The following is a 24,622-nucleotide window of genomic DNA, read 5'->3' as shown; positions in this document are numbered from 1 at the left end:
TTGTGGAAAGACCAGATTATACACGGATTTGTTTAGTACTACCACATTATTCTGAGACTGTCTACCTGAGGATGTACTTGTATCATTGCCACTAGTTGGTCTCTTTAAACAAGTTCTAAGCAGATGTCTAAGATCCAGGGATTAGAATAGGTAACGGACTAGAAGTATATCAGTAAATTTGATATGCTTGAAACCACAAATATGTTGCAGAAAAGTAAAACAATAACAGAATTATGAGCAAATGAGCAGATGTACCTTTTCTTATGCTTTACTCCTAAAATAATGGATTAGATTTGGTGAGCTTATAGTACCTGTTTTTTGGAGTTCCTCAGGGATTTCCTTTAGGACGTCTTTTATTTGCTGTCTATATTTGTGACTTACATCTATCACGTAGGGCTATTCAAACAACATATGACTCAAAGTAGTTGACACATGATTGATGCGGTAATGAGGATGAAACATTTTAAGTTAAATTATAATAAAGCTATTTGGCAGTTTCTTCAAGATCCTCACATTATTTTAAGTAGCTTGAAGACCTTGATTATGCTAACTTTTCTATAAAACACAAAATTTCAGTAAATTACCTGGATATTACTTTGGATAAGACTTTGAAGTTCACTAAACATATAAGTTGAATATATTCAAAAATTGGAAGGGTTTCCCATAGGCATTTTAAGCAAACCGAAACATTTTTTTTTAAGTAAAATTTTGTCGTTTATATATTTTTGCTCCTCACTTCATTTATTGTTACATTTATTTATCATTTAAACCTTCTCGTGCTTCGAAGAAGTCACCACATGTATAGTAAACTTCTTCATCCTGTGAAATATAATAAGCCTTCGTGCCAACTGTGCCTTCGTCTGGACATCCTCAGTGATCTCTATTATTCGCTGCTTACATTAATGACTTAGACCTATCACTTAAAGATTTAAAATAAAATAATAATTTCTAGTAATATTTGTAACTTCAATCAGTCTCTTTTGCTATTTAAGATGAAAAATTTTTTTATCATTAAAGCAAGAATAAATAATAAGTTGTTATATGTAACTCAAAGTAGTTGATACATGCTTGATACATATATGAGGGTTTTCCCTTTTAAGATAAATCAAAATAAACTACTACCTTAAATTACCTTAAATCGTATGTGCAGCGAGATAAGGTGGTGATGAGCCTCCTGTGGAACATCTTGCTGAGGGTGTGACATGACTAAGGTTTGGCATCCCAGGTTAGCCTGAACTCTGCATTGGCCCAGTCCTGGTCAACTCCTTTCTTGATTGCATCTATGGTTTGGGACTGGATGGTGGCTTCGGAGAGGCTGTTCCACTAAGGGACGGCGCGTAGAGAAAAGAATTGCCAGCGCTCACGTCGAAGGTAATAGGGGACTTGCAGCTTCTTTGTGACCTCTTGTTGTACTGTTGTACTTGCAAGAGATGAGGAAAAAACTTGACTTGAGAGGTTGTTTTCAAGCAGTTTGCGAGTAGTGATTGCATCTCCTCTCATTCTTAGATATACCAGGGGGGGAGTTTGAGGGATACAAGGCATTCCTCATACGCCTTGTCTTGCAAAGCTGGTATGAGCTTTGTTGCTCGCCTTTGGACACTCTCAAGTGCTTTAAGGTCCATTTTATAACCGGGAGATACTAGGGTCATTCCAAATTCCAGGTGTGGACGTACAATAGCTTTGTACAGCTTCTTGACCACACACGGTTGCCTGGTGGTAAACGTTCGTTTCATGAGCCCTAGGGCTCGGTTTGCTTTAGCAGCTTGAGCTTGTGTGTAGCTGTGGAATTTGAGTTCATCATCAACAATAACCCCCAGGTCCTTCTCCTCACTTACAGCTTTAAGTAGGTAATCTCCAATACAGTAAAATTGTCTAGGATTGTTGTGTCCAACATGCAGGACTCTGCATTTTGACAAGTTGAACTGTAAACCCCACTCGGATGACTATCTAGATAGTTGATCTAAGTCTTCCTGCATTGTTGAGTGATTGGGGCTAATTTTCGCCTGTCCTAAGAGCTTGCAATCATCAGCATATAGTGTCCGTGGGTTCTTAGGTTTGTTGTACAGTCCTTAATATATATGCTGAACAATGTGGGCCCCCTTAGATTGTGCCCTGTGGGTCTCCACTAATAATAGGAATACCATCTGAATAAACAGTTTTACTGGTGGTGTCATAGACAACTACCCTCTGAGTTCTTCCAGAAAAAAAGGCTTAAATCATGGCACCTATATCCTTATGCACCCTGTATGCTTCCAGATTCAGGAGAAGTTGATGCTGTACTTTATTATAAGCTTTTGATTGTATCAAGCAATATAAAATCCACCAGAAGGCCATCATCCAAGAGTCTGGTCACAAAGTCATAAGTTTCAATGAGAATTGTGTCAATTGAGCGACCTTTACGGAAACCATGCTGACTTTTTGAAAGTGACTGATTTCTTTCTAGGTGAGAGACCAGTGCGTCATTTATGATGCTCTCAAAGACCTTGGTCCTTTCTCCCTTTTTTGAAGATGGGCTTGATGTTGGCCTGCTTCCAGTCACTTGGGAGCACTTTGGAAATGAGTGACATCCCAAGAATTACTGCTAGTGGCTCAGTAATTTGTTCAACAGCTTCTTTTAATAGTCTGGATTGTGGATTATCTGGCCAGGCAGCTTTATTTGCATCCAGTCTTTTAAGCCTTTTCAGAACGTTCTCTACACTTATAGTTGTCATATACATTGGTTCTCCAATTGGTTGCTCTGGTAAAGTGGGTGGAGGGTTTGTTATGGGCTGAGTGGAGAAATTTGTACCAAAGCTAGAGTTGAGCAAATCTACTTTTTCTTTAGCTTCTGAGGTCCTTGTGTCATCCTCTTTCATGAGGTCTGGGATATCACATCTAGAGGGATTAGCTGCTGAGACACGGCGCCAGAAACCCTTTGGATTCTGCTTTGCTTCAGCTGCAATTGCCTCCTCGTGGTTTTTTACAATCTTCCGAGTCAAATTTCTTAGCCTGTTTCTACATTTCTTGAACATGTCATAGTGGTAATCACATCTGCACTTTACATATTTGGCCCATGCTCTTTTCTTTTACCTTCTAGCCCTTTGACTTCTTTGGGTAGGAAGGGGAGTGTTTTTGGCAGGAGTGACCATTATACCTGGGTATGTTTGTTTTCTGCAGCTAAGACCACTGTTTTAAATGCCTCCCAGCTTTTTTTCTATATTACCACCATCAACCACATTTCTCCCATTTTATCTTCGACAGGTCCTGCTGTATCAACTCCTAATCTGTAAAGGATTTTGTAACTTTATTTTGCTTCTTGGCGTTCACGTGTATCTCAATCAAGATAGAAATATGGTCACTGCTTCCAATTGCAGGGAGATAGGAAGTAGAAATAATTCGTTCAGGGTCATTTGTGACAACTAAGTTTAGTAAGGATGGTTGTTGCTGGCCCCTGAATCGTGTTGGTTGGTCAATAATCTGTGTACTTGGGTAGTTTTCTAGAGATTTTTGAATTATCATAAGCAGTTTGGAAACAATGACTATAGTGGCTCTTCTATTAAGCACAAATCTTTAGTAAATTGTCTGGAAAATACTTTGAATAAGACTTTAACTGTCACTGAAAATGTGAATTGCTTTTCTTCACAATTGTAGGAATTATAGGTATTTAAAACAATTTTGCAAGTTAAATTTCCCCTTAAAATAATTTTGTTTCTTCACCATCACATGATTTATTGTTAAATTTATTTTTCACTTAAACCTTCCCATTTTAGAAGAAGTCACTATATATGTTACCATATGTATAGTAGATTTCTGCAAAACATGACAAGGTTCAAATCAAGGACTGTTGAAAACAAAATATTAGCATATGGACTAATAGATCAAGAATTCTGAAAATTTAAGAGATATGATGTCGTTTTGTTTTATTAGGTACTTTTCTGCTTAGTATTCCTATTCAGCACATCTGTGCTCCAAAGTATTTCATTCCTTTGTTTGAGAGGATACACAAGCTAATTAGAAATCATACAAGGAGGTCAACTCTATTGAGCAAGCCCATTGAAAGGTTGACAAGATATTTTTTAATCACTTATATAAGTGACTGGCTGACTCATAAACAGCTGAAACTAAATTTGAAAATTTCGGTTTATTTTTTATATATCTGAAAATAGAACAAAATTGTTCACTAAGGGAATCTGCTAGTGCTTGCAGATTACTGATCTTACATCCACTGTGTACCAGCTGCATACATAATGTCTACCAGTCTTTTTTTTCTGAGGCATGATTCCAATTTTTTTTTCAATCTGGTTTAGCTGAAACAGGTATTGTCTCCTTGTACTGCTCAGCACACTTTTTAGAGATATTCCTGCCCTGGTTGGGCACCTCTTGCAATAATATGAATTGCAGAATTTTTCAATTTAATTGTTTAATTTAGACCCCAGCACCTATAATAAAATCATAAATAAGCACAAGCTAATATAATAAACAATGTTAGGTGCATGGTGTATATTCTGTGAATACAACCTCCAAAATTTTATTTCTCTATTTGTAGTCTTTTCTAATTCGTTTCAGAGGCAACGCTGTAGCGTTGCCTATAGTAAAGGCCATATGGCTCCAATATTTATTTTTTTTTTTCCAGAGGCACTTCATATGGAAGGGGTCGTCGTAGAAGCTTCAAACGGGGCTCATTCGATTGGAAATCAAGAGTTCTAGTGCCCTTTTTAATTTTCGAAAGTAATTGGAGGGCAACCAGCACCCCCCCGCCCATCATTCCCCGAAATACATCCAATAAAAATTTTGAGGTAGACATTTTATTAAATGTAGTTTTGAGCTCTGGAAAGTAGCAACTTGAAGATGACAACTCTCCCGTAGACCTCAGGTTAATGGTTTTAAGTTCTGCCTTTGAGGCAGATAAGGTTTTGTCCAGACAACATTGTCGTAGAAACTTCAGAAAGGGCTCATTCAATTAGAAATTTAAATGGCTAGTTCCCTTTTTAATAGTCGAAAGTGATTCTACGGCAACTGACACCCCTTCCACGCCCACTATTTCCCCAAACACATCCAATCAAAATTTTGGTTTAGCCAATTTGTTCAACTTAATTAAAAGTTTTGGAAATTATGTGTTTAAGCAGGACACTCCCGCCACAGTCTTCATGGGCAAGGGTTATAAGTTGTGCCCTGGGGGCATTTATGGTTCTTATGGAAGGAATGTTCGTATAAACTTCTGAGAGGGCTCATTTGATTGGAAATTGAAAGTTCTAGTTCACTTTTTAAGCGTCAAAAGATATTGGAGGGTAACAAGCTCCCCCCCAACCCTTTTTTCCCAAATGCATCCAATAAAAATTTTAAGATAGCTATTTTGTTAAAAATAGTTCAAAGATCATATAACAAAAATTACGGTGTTGACACAACCCACCAGGGCCCGGGGGCAGGCATTGTAAGTTAAGCCCTGGGGACATATATGGGTCTTATGGAAGGGATGCTCGTATTAACTTCGAAGAGGGGTCCTTTGATTGGAAACTGAAAGTGCTAGTTCTCTTTTTAAGAGTCAAAAGAGATTGGATGGGCATCTACCCCCCCCCTCCACGCCCTTTTTTCCTCAAACCCATCCGATAAGAACTTTGAGATAGCTTTTTTAGAAATAGTTCACAGACCATATAACGAAAACACAGGGGCCAACACAGCCCCCCAGGGCCCAAGGGCAGGTGTTGTAAGTTATGCCCTTGGGGAATATATGGTTCTTATTGAAGGGATGCTCATAAAAACTTCAGAGACGGCGCATTTGATTGGAAATTGAAAGTTCTAGTTAAATTTTTTCGAGCCAAAAAAGATTGGAGGGCAACTATCTCCCCCACGCCCATTTTCCCCTAAATGCATCCAATAAACATTTTGAGAGAGGTATTAAGTTAAAAATTTCTAAAAAGTCAGATAACAAAACTCAGGTGTTAACGCACAGCCCTAGGCCCTTGGGGTAGGAGTTGCAAATAATAACCTGCGCCGTACATTGTTCGTATGAGATGGATGCTCGTATAACCTTCACAAAGGGTTCGTTTGTTTGGATATTTAAAATTTGAGCTCATTTTTTAATTGTCAAAATAGATCCGAGGGCAGCTATCCCCCAACACATATGATGAAAATTTTGAGATATACATATTGTTAAAAATAGTTCAAAGGTCAGGTGAGAAATAATCCGGTGTCAATAGAAACCCCCACGGGCCCAGGAGATGGCTTTCTAAGCTATTCCCTAAGGTCATATATGGCTCTTTTGAAAGGGATGCTCGTATAAACTTCATAGAGGGCTCATTTGATTGGAAATTGAAAGTTCTAGTTCACTTTTTAAGAGTCAAGAGAGTTAAACTAGCCCCCCAAGCCCTTTTTTCCCCAAACCCGTCCCTTACAAATTTTGAGAAAACCAGTGTTTTGGACATTGTTCAAAAATTAGATAACATAAACACCCCCCAGAGCCCGGGGGATAGGCGTTGTAAGTGTTGTCCTGGGGGCGTTTATGGTTCTTATGAAAGGGATGCTCGTATCCCTTCATATCCCTTCGTATCAGAGGGGGCTCATTTGATTGGAAATTGAAATTTCTAGTTCAATTTTTAAGAGTCAAAAGATATCCGAGGGCAACTAGCCCCCACCCCCATACACTCTTTTCTCCCCAAGCCCATCTGATAAAATTTTTATAATAGCCATTTCATTGAAAATAGTTCAAAGGTCAGATAAGAAAAATTCCTGAGTCAACGGAACCCGCCAAGGCCCGGAGGCAGGCGTTATGATTAATGCTCTAGGAGCATACATAGTTCTTATGGAAGGGATGCTCGTATAAACTTTAGAGAGGGCTCATTTGATTTGAAATCGAAAGTTTTTGTTCACTTTTTAAGAGTCAAAAGAGATCAGAAGGCAACTAGCAACCCCCCCCCCCTCTTCCACGCCCTAAATACATCAGATAAAAATATTGAGATAGACATTTTGTTAAAAATAGTTCGAAGTTCTGATAATAAAAACTCCGGTGTCGACACGGTCCCCCAGGGCCTGGGGGTAGGCGTTGTAAGTTATGCCCTGTGGGCATATATGGTTGTTATGGAGGGGATGCTTGTATAAAATTCCTAGAGGGCTCATTTGATTGGACATTGAAAGCTGTAATTCACTTTTTAAGAGTCAAAAGTGATTGGAAGGCTGCTAGCCTCACCCTACACTCCATTTATTTTTTTCCCAGGGGCACTGCAAATAGAAGGGGTCGTCGTATAAACTTCAAAGGGGGCTCATTCGATTGGAAATCGAGAGTACTAGTGCCCTTTTTAAGAGTCAAAAGTGATCAGAGGGCAAATGGCCCCCCAAGCCCCTTTTCCCCAAATACATCTAATAAAAAAATTGAGGTAGCCATTTTGTAAAAATAGTCGAAAGATCATATAACAAAAACACCTTTACGCATGGTCATTTCGTTAGAAATAGTTCAAAGATCAGATAAGAAAACTCCTGTGTCAACACAACCCCCCCCCAGGGCCGGGGAAGAAGTTGTAAGTATTGCTCTGGGGGCCTATATAGTTCTTATGGAAAGTATGCTTGTATAGATTTATTAGAGGGTTCATTTGAATGGAAATTAAAAGTTGTAATTCATTTTCTCAGAGTGAAAAAGATCAGAGGGCAACTATCCCCTCCCGTCCTAAACGCCTTTGGGCGTATCGTATGGATAAACCCATCCGATAAAAATTTCAGGTGACAATTTTGTTAAAAATAGTTCAACCATCAGATATTAAAACTCCAGGGTCGACACACCCCCCAAGGGGCCCATGGATAGGCGTTGTAATGTATACTCTGGAGATATATATATGGTTCTTATATCAGGGATACTCGTATAAACCTCAGAGAGGGCTCATTTGATTGAAAATAGAAAGTTCTAGTTCAATTTTAAAGAGTCAAAAGAGACCGAAGCTTGATCTAGTCCCCCCACGCCCTTTTTCCCCAAACCCATCCGATAAAATGTTGATAATTTGATGAATATTTGATTATTTTTTTTAAGTTTGATTTTGAAATAAGGAATTTTTAAAAACTTGAAATTTTTTGCAATCAAAACGACCAAAAATTAATTTAAAAAACTTTCCGAAAAATTTTTTTTTCAGAGAAAAGTAAAGGCCATTTTAAACTTAAGCTCAGCAGATACAAATACCTTTTAAAATTCAAACTCAAAATGACCAGAAATTACTATTAAAGAATAAATGAAACCCAAAACGAACAGAAATTAAATAAACAATCATAGCAAAAACATACAACAAGTAATAATATAAATGAATAAATAGATCTTGAAGCGAGTAATGCTTAGATTGAATATGAATATCAAGCTGAAAATGAAAAAAAATATTTTACTACTGAACTATAAATGAAACTTAAAACGAACAGAAATTAAATAAACAATCAATGCAAACAAGTAATAATATAAATGTACAAATAGATCTTAAAGCGAGTAATGCTAAGATAGAATATGAAAATTAAGCTTAAAACGAACAGAAATTAAATAAACAATCAATGCAAACAAACACACAATAGATATTAATGTAAATTAATAAATAAATCTTAAAACGAAACTTAAATTGAATATGCAAATCAAGCTTGAAACGAAGAAAAATCACCACAGACAAGAGTTTGGGTATGACCTCCTTCTCTCACTGTAAAAGTCTAAAACCTACTGCGTCATTGGCGCTTTACTGAAAACCGTTTACTGAAACTTTACTGAAAAATGTTTTCTTTTGTGCTTAATATTGAAAATAAACATTAAAATTACAATAAAATTTTGAACTGATGAGCTTTCAGCAATTAATATCATTATACATAAAATTTTCAGTTTAATTTATTGGCTCTTTTTATACTTTCTAAAGACGGATATATTGTCCCTAGACGCAAGTGTTTAGAGACGGCCTCCTTTCCTAATAGTGAATAAAAACGAAGATCCTGCTGCGTCATTGGAGCGTAAAAAAAAAAAAATTATGTTAAAAAAAATTTGGTTTACTCTTCTTAAATCATTTAGAATAAAAATGAACATGAATCGAAATAAATTCTTGAACTGATGGATCTTTCAAAAATTAATATCATTATTCATCAAATATTCAATTTGACGTTGTTTATACTTTCCAATACTGTTCAAGACACATATAGTTTTCAGTAAAGTGCCAATGACGCAGTAGGTTTTAGACTTTTACAGTGAGAGAAGGAGGTCATACCCAAACTCTTGTTTGTGGTGATTTTTGTTCGTTTCAAGCTTGATTTGCATATTCAATTTAATTTTCACTTGTTTTAAGATTTATTTATTAATTTACATTAATATCTATTGTATGTTTGTTTGCATTGATTGTTTATTTAATTTCTGTTCGTTTTAAGTTTCATTTATGATTCTATAGGAAAATATTTTTTTTTTCGTTTTAAGCTTGATATTCATATTCAATCTAAGCATTACTCGCTTTGAGATCTATTTATTCATTTATATTATTATTTTTTGTATGTTCTTGCTATGATTGCTTATTTAATTTCTGTTCGTTTTGGGTTTCATTTATTCATTAATAGTAATTTCTGGTCGTTTTGAGTTTGAGTTTTAAAAGGTATTTGTATCTGCTGGGCTTAAGTTTAAAATGGCCTTTACTTTTCTTTGAAAAACTTATTTTTCGGAAAGTTTTTTTAAATTAATTTCATAAAGGGAGTGTTTTTGGCTTGCAGATCTACTTTTTGGATGAGTGTCAATCTGTAACATCAAGCAATAATCTTTATATGAAACACCATTAATCTTCTAAAGTCATTGGGCCTGTATATAAGAATGACCTTCAATCGCATTGTCCAACAAATAAGGTATTATCCTGTTTTGCCCCACTGCATCCCATTCTTGAAGTTAAGGCTCAGACGACCAATCTTTGTCCACAACTCCCTTGAAGGCCTCCACACTAGGGGCTGAGACTGCTTCTTCACTTAGGGAGTTCCAGAGCCCTACAGCTCCATTTGGGAAGAAGTAGTTCTGTTGTCTGGTGTTGGCTCATTTGCAGTACAACTTCATGGTGTGTCCTCTAGTTCTTGTTGATTGTCAGATTCAAGCATAGTGTGTTGCAAGGACTGAGTGTGCAGCATTTTGTACACCATAATGACATCCCCACGCTTCTGTTGGCAGGAGAGGGTAGGAATCTGTAACTACTCCAGGCGGTATGGGTAGTCCAGGCTTTTACAACCCTCTTATTGGAGCTGCTTATGGACCTCCAATGGAGCTGCTTCCATTGGACACTCTATTTTTTTTTGTGGTCTCTATTTAATGGGGTTACCACACACATACCAAATTCCAATTTTGGTCAGACAAGTTCTTTATATAGCTTTGACATCTGCTTTGGTGACCTACTGCAGAATACTTCTTTACAATTTCCAGGGTCTGGAGCGTTTTAGAGGCAACTGACTCAGCAAGTTGGTCAAGCTTCAATTCTTCATCCACAAGCATACCTAGGTCTCTTTCAGTGTGGGAGGAATCAATCACCTGCTCAACACCATCTATTCCACACATGTGATACTGACTCCTCACATACTTTCTGCCAAAATGAATTGTCCTGCATTTCTTAATGTTGAATTCTAGCCTCCAGAGTTTTGCCCAATCTGAGTTTTTCTAGGTCAGCTTTTAACAAGGCTTGCTCTTCGGCTGTTTTTTCAGGACTGATGATTTTCGAATCATCCGCATACAGGTTCATTTATTTTTGACAGATTGTGGGGCGTTGTTGATATAGATGTTAAAATAATGTTGGACCAAGGATTGTTCCCTGTGGGACTCCACCTTCCACTTCAGTAGTATCTGAGTAAAATGCCTGGCTGTTTTCTCTATGCACCTTTATGATCTGCCTTCTATCTTTCAGGAATACCATCATTCACTCAACAACTTCCTGGCTTACCCCAATTGCAATAATTGCAATTAAGTTTTGCTGAAGTTTGCAATGACACACTTCTGTCAAAATCTAAGAGAATGAGATCTACTGGGATTCCTTTATCTAGGAGCTTGGAGGTAAAATTGTACACATCTATCAGGGTTGTATCAATAGACTGTCCTGATCTAAATCCATGCTGACTCTGCATAATAAAATTGTTGGAGGTGAGTTGTCTGACAATGGCAGTGTTTACTATTCCTTCCAGAATTTTACCAACAACACATATAATGCCAATAGGGCAGTAATTTGTTGGGTCTAATCGACTGCCACTTTTATGGATAGAGGTGACATTAGCATTCCGCCAGTCCTGAGGCACTATCTTTGTATGCAAGGACTTTTGAGAAAGTGCTGAAAGAGGCAAGGCCAATTCTGCATGAGCTTCCTTTAATATCTGAGGGTGTATTCTGTCAGGCCCTACAGATTTGTTCTAGTTCAGGTTTTCAGTCCAGCCTTAACATCATCTTTACTGACAGTAATTGCTAACATAGGTTATCAACTGTATGCTTAGGTTGATTGGGAAGTGGATCTTTATCTGGGGTAGAGAAGACTTTTTGGAACTGATTGTTCAGTGTCTAAGCTATGTCCTTAGGGTTCGTAACAGAACAGAAAGCTCAGTAACTGAGTGTCTTTTGGGTTTTTGTAGGGAAACATACCTCCAAAATTTCTTGGGATTTGATTTGGAAGCATCTGCAATTGCTTCTTCATATTCTCTTGTAAGTTTTCTTGAAAGCTGTCAAGCCTTATTACAGAGTTGCTTAAATTTATCATAATTCGCCTGTGTTGGCATATCTTTATATTTCTTCCACTGCTTTTTTTGGATTGCCTGTTTAATATCACGGATGAAAAAAGGAAGAGTTCTTGGTTTATGGATCCACATAATTGTAGTATACTTGTCATAAGATGATACAAGAATCTCTTTCACTTTACTCCATGATTCAGGAGCATCTACATTCTCAATGAATAACCAATCTTGTCTCGATTATTCTTGCCTAGCTTGGTTGTAATTTGTATACACATGTCTTACATACTGATTTTTCTTAGTGAACAACAAAAGCCTGCAAGCAATTGCAATATGATCATTAGCTCCAAATGGCAGTTCAGGCTTGATACTAACAATTATATCTGGGTCTCTTACTGTACAAGGTTAGAAACCTTGTACCTAGTTGGAAAATTAACTGCCAGGTAAAATGAGTAATTTTGTAGGCATGCAAGAAATGGGTTAATATGACAAGCTTTTTTCTCTAAAGCAAACCCTTTGTCCATTGCACCTGGGGTAGATTAAAGTCTCCTGTTATGATTATATTTTCATTAGAAATTCTTATAGTCTGTTAAACAGAGCTGGTAAGTGCTTTTATTAATTGCACTTGTCAGGGGGCAAAAGAGTTCCAATACAGACATCCTATTACAAGTCTGGCTATCATGCAGCTTAATTGTTAACCAAATATGTTCTACCCAGGTTTCATACTCACTACTTATATCAAAGGTGCCTACCTGAAGGGATGTTCTTGCATAAATGCAACCTCTCTACCTTCCTGTTTTGCAAAGTTTGTGAAAAGTTTGGAAAAAAAATTGAATCTCTGTCAGAGGATTTGATGTCTGCTTGGGCTTAGACTATAATCACATTTTGTTAGTTCCTTTCAAATTCAGCTATAAACAACAACTCAACTCACTGCAGCACCAAGCCACCTGAGGCTAACACAGCTATGCACACTCCTCCTCTATCCCAACCTTATTCAAAGCCTCCTTCTTTACACCCTCCCAAGAGGTCCCAATATCCTTTAAATCATTCTTTATGACGGCCCCCTATCCCAGCAAAGGACAACCTGCTTTCTGTTTAGCTAAAATTGCAACTATAACTTGTAAATTCAGCTATAACCTGTATATAAATGACTTCGAAATAATTATCTTTTTGAATATAGTCTAAACCTGCAACTTATGGCAATAAAGTCATTGGCACCAAAAACTGGAAAAGGCGTTATAGGACTACTCATAACTGATTTGTTCTAGCAATGAAAACACTTGGTAATCCTTGTGTCTTGTTAGGAAACAAACTGTCCAATATGAAGAATGATTTTTTAGACACTTAAGGAAACAATTAATTGTGTCATTACTAGAAAGACAGTAATCAGCTTCCATTGAAATAATGGGAGGCTAAAATCCCTAACAAGAACCCCATTCTCACCTGACTTGGTGTTTGCTGCTATTTAATTAATTAAAGAAATGAGAGAATTTTCTGAGATGGGAGAACTAGGGATTCTATATGGTGAATTTTTACTAAATCATATTATTGACTTAGGAATAAAGTGAGTATACCACTTGATGCATTTTTTTATGCTCTTTCCAAATATAATAATCATTTTTGTTGGAAATAAATTTTACCACCACCCCTATATATCAATTTGGGGTATATATTTACACATTAGGAGGGTGGGGGTAAAGTTTAAATTTACCTCCCATTTAGATCAGAAATAAAATTTGCCCCCACCCCACCTAATGTGCAAATATATACCCTGAATTGGTATATATAAGGGTGGGGGTAAAATTCATTTCCGACGAAAATGATTCGGCCTATTATACTTGGAAAGAGCATAAAAAAGGCATCAACTGGTATATTCACTTTATTTGTAAGTCAATAATATGATTTAGTAAAAATTTACCTTCTATATAGGCTATCTAATAGAAAAGTACCAGTCATGGTATCAACACTGATTTAATTTGTGGGTAGCCTATTAAGTTAAGACAAAAGGGACATATGGCAAAATACATGGGGAAATGTATAAATTGGGCTTTATATTTGCACATTAGGGAGGTTGGCAGTAAAGCAAAGTTAAGCACTTTTAGGAATGATGTAAGTATTTTAAGACTTTTCAAAGTTCTTTCCAAATAAAATAATCATTTTTGTTGGAAATGAATTTTACCCCCACCTCTATATACCAATTCAGGGTATATATTTACACATTAGGAGGGTGGGGGTAAATTTTAAATTTACCTCCCATTTACATCAGAAATAAAATTTTCCCCCACCACACCTAATGTGTAAATATATACTCATGGGTGTAGGCAGCATATTGTCTAGGGGGGGGCAGTCAATAGTGTGATGGAGGGTCTTTTATCAACTGCTTTTCCAACCATCTGCTTTTCCAGCCATATCTAATGTAAATTTGAAGGTCTTGGGGGGCAGCTGCCCCCTCCCCCTCTCTACACCCATGTATATACCCTGAATTGATATTTATAGGGGTGGGGGTAAAAATCCTTTCTGACAAAAAGGATTATTATATTTGGAAAGAGCATAAAAAAGCCATTGGGTGGTATATTCACTTTATTTGTAAATCAATAATATGATTTGGTAAAAATTTATCTTCTATATATCTAATAGAAAAGTACCAGTCATGGTATCAACACTGATTTAATTTGTGGGTAGCCTATTAAGTTATAAACAAAAGGGACATATGGCAAAATACATGGGGAAATGTAAAATTTGGGGTTTGTATTTGCACATTAGGGAGGTTGGCGGTAAAGCAAAGTTAAGCACTTTTAGGAATGATGTAAGTAGCCTATTTTAGGACTTTTCAAAGTTCTTTTCAGGATTGTACAGGGCTATGTCTAGTGTTTCCTTCTTGACAACTGCAACTGTACAGTATAACATACTTAAGATTTCATCAAGATTATTTTTCAGTATACCTAAACATTAGATGAAGGATTACGAGAAAGCTGAAAAACTTACTGTAAATGAAGGGTATTTGCCTTCCAGAATGTATCAAACCTCAAACCATCTGCAATGATTAGTACTAGCCTTTTAGCTTCTCCTGTCTTCTTCCAAGAGTGAGAACTGACATTCTGAACAACTGGCGAGGTAAAATGGATATCAAAAGAAACAGCAAGAAATAAAATATGAATTATTAGGGATATTATGATAAGCATGTTATTTGATATTTAAATATTTGGCTCTCTAGTGTCATCTATAAACAATATTAATCATTATCTTTTGTCATATTTTACTCTTCTAAGTAGTTCCAAATTAAAGGTAAAATACTCTAATGGGTCCCAAGTATTTACCAGCACATGACATTTGGTGTATATTAAGATATACAAATAATTCTATTTATGATAGTCATAGATTAACACATGCTTTAAAACTTTTGTTTAGTTTAGTCAAGAAGTGCATGTTGAAAATGGCGGATTAAAATAAATTCTGGTTAAATAACACGTCACTATGGCATGTTGAGAAGGGTATTGAATATATAGCTGAATAAAACTAGTGTTTGCATCCAGAAAAATTTTAGCAGCTCAGTAAGAATCTTTTATTTTATGTAATTGGATGTTTCTTTGGCAAGGTCATTAGGCTGTGTCTATTGTTTTCATTGGTTTTAAATCTATAAATAGATTGTCATAGTGTAAGTCTGATAAATTTTTGTTAATAAAAATTAAATTATGAGTTGAATAGCCTTGTCACAGCCTAAGCTAATTTCAGGTAGCCTAGCTAGCCATATGTAGGCTATGCTTGGTCTATGCTAGGCCTATAATACATTAGACATCTTTACAATAAGCCTGTGTTAGGGGACCTCTTGTAACAGCTTAAGTTGGCTAGCACTAGGTGAAAGTGGCTCTTTTTAAGGAAATGCTAGTTGTGTTTTCAGGCTCCAGGTTTGAAGTGTGTTTTCAGCAGCCATGACAAAAATCATGGTAAATATTTACCAAGTCATATTATTGAGTTATGACTAAAGTGAATATACCACTCAACGCCCTTTGGTAAAGTTCTATGAAATCATATTAGGCTATCCTATTGAGTTAGTATTAAAATGAAAACACCATTTGATGCCTTTTTTTATGCTGATTATGAATTTAATAAGCATTTCTATCGGAAATGAATTTCAGCCCCCCCCCTTCTGTATAGGCTACCTACCCAACCCTGAATTAGCATATATAGGGGGGGGGGGGAGGACTTAAATTCATTTCTGATAGAAATGCTAATTATATTTATAATCAGCATAAAAAAAGGCAACGAATTGTTTATTCACTTTAGTCCAAAATCAATAATATGATTTTGTGGAACTTTACCTGCCCTTTTTTATGCTCTTTACAAATAAAATAATCATTTTTGTCAGAAATGAATTTTAGCCCCCACCCCTATATATAGCCTACCAATCCAGGGTATATATTTGCACATTAGGGGGGTAGCAGTAATTTTATTTGGTATAAATTTAGAATCTGTAGTGTTGACAAGGAGACATGTTAAGAAAACAATTCTTACTTTAAAATATGTATAATGATCCTAGTTAGGCTAACATATTATCCAAAGGGAGAACCTTTATCATCAAGTCTGTCCTCTAAAAATCCTTCCTTTTCCAGCTAAAAAAAAAAAAAATTACAATAAACCTCCATTACCTTAAAATTACCTTAAATTGCACTTGCTAGCGATAGGACGAATGTTGATGAAATGTGTAAATCTTTTGAAATTGCCAAATAAGTTTTTCTATAGATAGCATTCATTCATCCTGGTCTTTGTTAATTCTGTTTTTTTAATGAACAGTGGCAAAAATACAAAATATTAATACAACCTAAACTAACTACAATTCAAAATCAACAGACTTGGCTGGGAACTTGTCTGTAGAATGAAGGCTATATATAAAAACAATTTATTATAGCAGCAATTTCAAAAGTTTTATGCATTGCATTTAAATTGAAGTTTTTTTTTTAAGTTGGAAAAAGAAGGATTTTTAGAGGAAAGACTTGATGATAAAGGTTCTCCCTTGGATAATATGTTAACTAGGATCATTATACATATTTTAAAGTAAGAATTGTTTTCTTAACATGTCTCCTTGTCAACAGTACCAACACTAAATTTATACCTTTTATTCCTAATTTAAATGTGAGGTAAGTTTAAACGTTCCCCCCATCCCCCGAATGAGCAAATACATACCCTGAATTTTTCGATAGGCCTATATTGGTTGGGGGTAAAATTCATTTCCGACACAATTTATCATTGTACGTGAAAAGAGCATAAAAAAGGGCATTGAGTGGTATATTCACTTTAGTCATAACTCAATAATATGATTTGATAAATATTTACCAAAATCATTTTCAGGTTCTCCATGTTCAACCCAGCAAAACTTTAAAGCTTTTTCATCTTACAGGTTTCAAGTATGTTGGACACAAGCTGTCCAACAGGTTCCTCAAATTGTATTGCTCTAGATTAGCATGGTTGAACATGGGGTCTGAGAAGAGGTTTGCCCATTAAATACAGCACTTAATACAATAATCTGCACAATCTGTGTCAAACTCTAAGCTGTATGTAGATGGTTTGAAAAAAAGGTTTAGGAGAAGATGGCCTACCTAATAGGATTTTAAACTACTAATCACCACTTCAACTGTAAAATCTTAGTAAATTTAGGTTTAATAAGATTCTACAACTGACTTATGGACAAGGTGAACACACAAGGCTAGGGTAAAAGATCTCTTTGCTAAAGACCACTTTTCTTTGGTATTCTGGGGGAATAGAAGGGGTTTTAAAATTATCCCTATTTTACTAACCTACAGCATGACACAATGTGAGTTTAGCCTTCACCTCTCACTAGAGCCAGCCCAGTGGGAGTGATTTGCCATCATAAATTCAAAATGTGGTCTCTGTTTTGACAAGCAATTGAAAAAAAAAATTATATTTAATATTTGTGATTTATAAATTAAATATCAAGCAACAAAAGTTACATTTTTGGCAGACAACAATCAGCTTTCTGTTAATATGTGAATAATGCTGAAAGAATATATAGGCCTACATCAAAGTAGAATAAATGGTATTTCCAAAAAGAGGTCCTTCTAGGTATGTCAAACTAATAATTTCAAGTGTTTGATCTTAAATAATTTTAATAATAACCATATTGACACATAGCTTTAATTTTTAGCTATTTGCTGACATATAAAATTCTTCTCAATTCCAATTTAGTAACATGATGTGAGGGTTTCAGTTTTACATAATTTACTCAATTGCATATTGTTTGTTTTACCCTACTTGTTTCTCTTTTTGTGTTCTTTCTACATGGAATACCACCTGATGGCTAATAAAAAATAAGCTAGTATAGTTTATATATATAAAAAAAAATGAACCAAATATTAGTTATGAAGCAAAAAATGTCTACTATGAATGACAGTGTATAGTTGGAATTATATATACACTAACCCCCCTTCAAGCCTTTAGCCTGAACCAGATAATCTAGAGGAACTTCCAGAAAATTTCCCAACAAACTGCTAACCATAGAGACCAATACCTCTTCCTTCCCAACTGTGTTGCTCTGCTTTCAAACTCCCTAAGCAACCAAACTATCCAATCTCAACCTTGGAGTTGTTCAAGCAAGGTGTAGACAAGTACAGGGAGCAAAATAAGTATTGTCTACACTAGGATGCCCCAGAGCACAAACTTTGAAGTCACTAATAAGTATGCCATAATGAGGCATCCTTCTTTGCCTGCTTAACCAAATTTAAGATTTCATTCACCCATCTCAACTAATGTCTGTGTATGTCTATACCAAACTTGTCATCTCTAGCTAATCTACCTTATTCTTGTGTCCAGGGCCAATAAGAGTTAATCAAGCTATGACAAATGAAGGGGGCTTTAGGTACTGTATGTGCAAAGGAATGATTTAAGTCTTCTCATCAAATAGCCCAATTTGTGAATAATAACTTTTTATAAATTCAGAATTGAAATGGAATATGTGTATCATGGAATAGCTACAAACCTAAGCTATGTATTGGCAGGGCCAAAATTATTATCCATTTTTATATACATATAAAACAATTTAAATAGTTAATTAAATCATGTACAAGAATATGTTTCCAGAAACCCAAATCATCCTATTCTGTTATATTTATCCACCTGCACCTGTCCTACTTCAGCAACAAAATAGAATTGTTTCTTTTAGTTTTCCTTAATTAGTTACATAATAAAATGAACCAAGCAGATTAGTTTCAACCAGTGGTTCAAAGAATCTGTAATTTTTGAAGATTGTATACCAGATTTCCATTACAGACCTGCTCCGTGACAGTGTCTTTCAGATTTGTTAGCTGATGTGTATTTGGGGTTTACTATAATGGCTTCCTTATGTTTCTCTAGACATTGCTTGGACTTACTACCTTGAACTTTGCCCTGTTATCAGTTCTGTGTGAATTTTGACATATTTGTTGTGTCTTTATCTTTAGTTCTTTCATCATAAAAAGGCAGGCTTGGGTTTTTGTATTAAATGTTGTATTATTGTTTTAATGAAATCGTCATTAAAATATATCATTTTATGATATTTTTGATGAAAATTTCATTGCAAGAACAATTTCTTGATTAGCTTGATGTATCAAGTTTTATGACAAATAATTGATGTTGGGTAATTTTGCATTTCAAGCACTGGATGAATAACCAGTGAAAAGGAAAAGGAAGGCATTGTTGTTTTAAATGGTCCTTATTATTTTGATAAATACAAATGAAATACACAAAATTTTATTTTGTTGAAGTTGCTTTTCAATATTTGTAACATCATTTTTTTTCTGTACACATGTCCCTTCCCTATTTTTCTTACCAAGCTTACTAATTTTATTGTTTGACAAAAGCATAGGATCAACAGTGAACACATGCTCTCCCTCTGGGGGAGAACAAGTACTCAGCTAGTAGATGCATGACAATCTACCAGGATTCTACAAACATCCCTATCTTTTTTTGTAGACTGGATAGTCCTGATGTTTTCCAGTTGTTTGGGAAAGTATTTGTTGTCCATACATATATAGACAGGTTGGTTAGGGAGTATAATAGGGTTGGCAAGACCTTCCCTTATCATGCCACCAATCCTTAACCATCCTGGTTTCAAGTAAAAAATTATTTTGTTCTGCACTAAGGCTGCTGAGCTCCATTTTTAGTGAAAGATTCTAAGTTATGTAGTATGGCATATCCTTTATGAATGGTATCATTTTTTTATAATGAAAAACAAATCATTTGTTGTCTCTTTGGTTTAAAGTACCATGTCATACTGATAATTTCTGTTGTGACTTAGGTAATTTACAGTAAATATTTTTATAGTTTTTCTCTTGCCAATTTTTTTTTCAATCAATTAACTAACCAATTTTTGTATTTCTTGTTCATTATTAAGTTTTTTTCTTATTGTTATTAGGAGTGTTGTCTCTATTCTTTTTGTGGTTATTTTGTAATGTAACAGGCCTTTGGGACCATTTTGGTTTTTACCATTTACCTTTTTTTTGCCTGTATCTTTCTATTACTACTTTGTAACTAGACAAGCTTATCACCTCTCTCTGTTAAAAAAAAAACTAAGCAAAAAAATATAAGAATTATTAGCTTAAGTTTCACACCCAATAAAAAAGAAAAATTCAACTTTGACCAATTATGAGGAGAAAATACTCAATTTTGGTTTATATTTTTTTTCTGATTTAGAAATGAGTGTAACTGGTGTACTAACTAAATACAAAACCTAGACTTAAAAGAGGTCATAAGCAATTAATATAACAAAAAAATACCTTTATTTGACAGTTTATATAGAATATGATGAAGATATAGGATGCCTAATATTGCTAAGAATCAGGGAAACCTTTAAATCAGGATTAGGACTGTGAAGGAGAAACCTGAATTAGGAAAGCTTTGCCATCGTCCCATTACTAATTTTTTGTTCTACCCAATAAAATTAAAACTACACATTTCAAAGCTTAATTTTGAACACTTGCTAAGAAAAATTAGCATTATAATACAAAATAAACATAGAGATTGAAATTTAGCATATCAGATTTTGTTGATTTCATGTTCCTAGACCAGAGCTTCCTAAACTTTTTCATTCACGTTAGTGTTAGGATGATTGCTGGTGACCCTACATAAATATAATTGAAAGACAAATAAATATTTTTTTATGATTCATTTATTAGGTAACAATATACATATACACATGAAACTATATAGTTTTAGAATTTGTTCAGAAACGTACAAAAATAAAAAATAAATCCACAAAAGTAAAAAAGTTTGTCTTTATTATACTTACAAAAATTATATGCCCTATTTTTCATCAAAATTGCATTTTTTGCAATAACATAAATAAAAGAAAATTGTGACCATCTTAGTTCAATTGAATATATTCGAACGCAGTCGTTGGGTGGTAAATATTAAATTAAAATGAAAGGAAAACTTTAGTGAGATGAATGTGCCTGTTTTTTTTTATTGCATAACAAATTAAATTTTGGTCGAATGTTTGACACTGCTGGACGTAAGACCTCTTTTACACTTTTTAGCGATGAACAATATTCGGGTTTGATATGTGTTAAAGCTCAGAAAGTTATTTCACCTAAATATGTACTGTTAAATGGCAGAAGAACATATAATGCCGTGTCTGCGATTGTGGAAAGATTCGTTCTGGTTCTGATCCAAAATTCATTCAAGGGCTTTTTCGGAAATTTTTGTTTTAAGTTTGAATCACTTGAAAGCACAGCAAATTCATCTTGAGCTTTAAGTGGCATGTGATCAATCTCAATTAAATCCATACTAAATGGATTTTGAATCCAAGCTACCTTTTTGAAGTCAATATTTAATATACAATATGTACAAAACTAGGTCTCTAGCACTTATCATTTTAATAAAACTTTCAATTTTGTCATTAGAAGTAAATGTATCACAATTTTTTCCTTGAAGAGATAATTTGAGATCATTTAATTTTGCAACACAGCTTGGATAGCCATAAGTTGTTTTGAAGAAAAGCAGCACGTTCACATTTTTGTTTGGTTAAGAATATTTCAATTCCTTCTTTTAATAATAATAATCTTCTTGAACTTTAACCTCTTGACAACTATCTTACTTCTGCATGTAATAATAAGGTTGTATAGACGGAATCCATATCCTTACAAAGATTTGAAAATAAGTGACTGTTAAGGGCATGTCTTTTAATAAAATCAAATAAAAAAAACAAGTTTTTTTTAAACTGAAATTAAGGAGCAACATTAAAACTTAAAACAAACAGAAATTATTACATATATGAAAGGGGTTGTCCCCTTCTCAACGTCTTGCTCTTTAAGCTAAAGTTTTTATTGTTTAAAAAAATAAAGTTATGAGAAAGAGTCAAAATTTAGTGTAAAGAGCAAGGCGTTGAAAGATCTTCCCATGTAACCCACAACCCACCCACTCCCTCTACCAGAAAAAATCCACCCTGAAAATGTCTGTATACTTCCCAATAACCAATGCTATATATAAGCAGTGGGCAAAGTTCTTAGCTTACAGCTCTTCCCCCAGGGACTATGAGGGGTCAAATCATCCTCAAAGACATAGTTATTAAATTTTTCGACCATGCTGAATAAAATTGCTATCTAAAAATTTTGATTGAGTGAATTTGGGAAAAAATAAGCGTGGGAGGGGCCTACTTGCCCTCCATTTTTTGGTCACTTGAAAAGGGCACTAGACCTTTTAATTTCCGTTCAAATGAGCCCTCCCGCGATATTCTAGGACCACTGGGTCAATACAAACATCCCTGGGGAAAAAACAAATATGCATCCATGATCTTTCTTCTGGTTAAAAATACACAATTCCACATTTTTGCTGATAGGTGCTTGAAATCTCTACAGTATGGTTCTCTGATGTGCTGAATTTGATGGTGTGATTTTCATTAAGGTTCTATGACTTTTATGGGGTGTTTTCCCCATTTTTATAAAATAAGGCAAATTTTCTGAGGTGCACAACTTTTGATGAGTAAGACAAGTAAGACTAAACTTGATAAAATTTATATTTGTTGAATCAGCATAAAAATCTGATTCTTTTCGTGTATCTATTGGTATCAAAATTCGGTTTTTTAGATTTTTAGTTACTATTGAGTGGGGTTGCTCCTTACTTACAGTTTGTTACCTCAAAATTTTTCATTTATAATCTCAAGAGCATTCTGAAGCACATAGTACTATTATGGGGCTAATTTTTTTGCTGCAAGGGCCTGTTGGTGAATAAGGCAGTGAGTAAAAGTTATATGGGCATAATGAGTAGCTTGAAAAAATTATTTAAAACCAATGTTTTTGACCATTATTGCTCTTGCACCATCTGTGCATATTCCACATCAATTTTTCCATTCTAGACCTTCAGTCTTTAAAAATTCATCAACTTTACAATATATGTCTTCCTGTAATATGTTATGAATATTTGACTATAATATTTAAATATTTGACTTTAAAATCTCTTGTAACCCCATGATTTTGCTACGCGACCCCATTTGGGGTCATGACCCATAGTTTAGGAAGGCCTGTCCTAGACCAATAAGATTTTATAGGCCAAAATCAGTGTAATGCCCATAAAATCTAGGGGTATTATGGAAGTTTTGTGCATGAATGTATTGTATTTATGACTTTGGGATCTTTTGATACTATGAGGAGATTTCTACCAATTGTAATTTCTAGTCATTATTTGTGATCTTAAAAGTAATCAAATCTGTTGAGGGAGAAAGATAAAATATTTGATGTTCAGTTGTACTTTTTTTTGTAGAAGTTGCCATTGAGCTTGAAGCTTCCATTCTGTCACATTCTGAAGTCTTTTTATTGATTGCAATTACAAATTATAAAATTGCAGGTGTGGAAAGAACCATTTTACTTCCTGGTGCTGAGTTTTTCCAACTCAGTGTGCCACTGTATATTTGCCTGTATTTGCAGAAGTATATCAACATTAATCTATGTTTGAAATTCTTTCCTTTCTATTCATAAAATTCTCTTTTTTTAGGTTTTTTGTTCTGAATAACAATGCCAAAGAAAAAAAATTTATTGTGAATTTTGTGAAATGTGCAGAATTTAGTACATTGAATGTGCTGTGTTTAAAACACTGATTAAGTGATACCATAATGATGGATGGTTTGAGAAGTGGACCTGTGAGTGGCTATGGTAATTCTCAACAGTCAGGCAAGGATGCAGCCTTAGGATTACAGCCATCCCCCATGAAGGTTACACCATACCCTGCACAATATTCCCATGCATTGCTTAAGCAAGGATCAGCAATGTCCTATGGGTAAATCTTTTTTGCCATTTATATGTCATTTTTGTGTGTGTGTTTTGAAGTTAGTTTATTGATCTGCTACTAACCTTTACTGCTAAAGCTCTAATTTTCTTCTGAAGAACAAGGAGTGTCTTATGCTTCAGTTGTTAAGATGGTACTAATTCAGATCTTTAGTAACATTAAACATCTAGGGGAGATTTGGTAATGCTGAGACATGCTCAACTTAAAGAGGAATACCTTTAATAGTTACTGTCCAATTTTCTTGTTTCAAACATTAATTGGTAGCAAAATCATATAGCCTACTTGTTGCTGACTATCTTTTTCAGATTTTTATACTTTGATGGTCAGTTTTCAGGTGGGTCTAGTCTTGTCCCAGACTAATACTCAGGCAAGTTCTATGGTTTAGGTTTTGCATACATTCAGGATCATAATCAGCAAAAACTTTGTTTAATGCTGGATCCAAAGGCACACAAGTTATTGTAAACTACAAAGTCAGATACTTAAGAACTACATGATTCTTCAACTAAATGTTTGGTTAGATCCACACCAAAACTTGCTGTTTTTTGAACATATTTGGTGCTGTCAGATACTACAGGAACTTATGAACACATCACAATTTACAAGGCTTCTACAAAGGCATCAGCATGATATCTAGGAAACATGAACTTCACCAGTGTCCACACACTTCAAGCACTTCACCAACATAAAAGTTCTAACATTTCAT

General features: G+C 34.9%; 2 protein-coding genes across 2 annotated transcripts in view; one reads left to right on the top strand and one right to left on the bottom strand.

Moving 5' to 3' along the window:
* PIG-N (Phosphatidylinositol glycan anchor biosynthesis class N) overlaps nt 1–14,834 on the bottom strand; it is an 85,217-nt gene extending 70,383 nt beyond the window's left edge. Inside the window, exon 1 of the mRNA XM_089097931.1 lies at nt 14,638–14,834. Within this exon, the coding sequence (XP_088954057.1) occupies nt 14,638–14,834 (197 nt within the window). The remainder of the gene's footprint in view (nt 1–14,637) is intronic.
* Nucleotides 14,835–23,749: 8,915 nt separating this feature from the next.
* Nucleotides 23,750–24,622, top strand: part of LOC148946294 (uncharacterized) — a 33,429-nt gene continuing 32,556 nt past the window's right edge. Inside the window, exon 1 of the mRNA XM_089097656.1 lies at nt 23,750–23,804. Coding sequence (XP_088953782.1) covers nt 23,750–23,804 — 55 coding nt within the window. The remainder of the gene's footprint in view (nt 23,805–24,622) is intronic.

Source organism: Artemia sp. Qi Xiang Cuo, chromosome 12, assembly GCF_049724085.1.
Source record: "Artemia sp. Qi Xiang Cuo chromosome 12, ASM4972408v1, whole genome shotgun sequence".
Lineage (NCBI taxonomy): Eukaryota > Metazoa > Arthropoda > Branchiopoda > Anostraca > Artemiidae > Artemia > Artemia sp. Qi Xiang Cuo.
The sequence above is the reverse complement of the archived record's forward strand: the minus strand, read 5'-3'. Positions and strand labels throughout refer to the sequence as shown.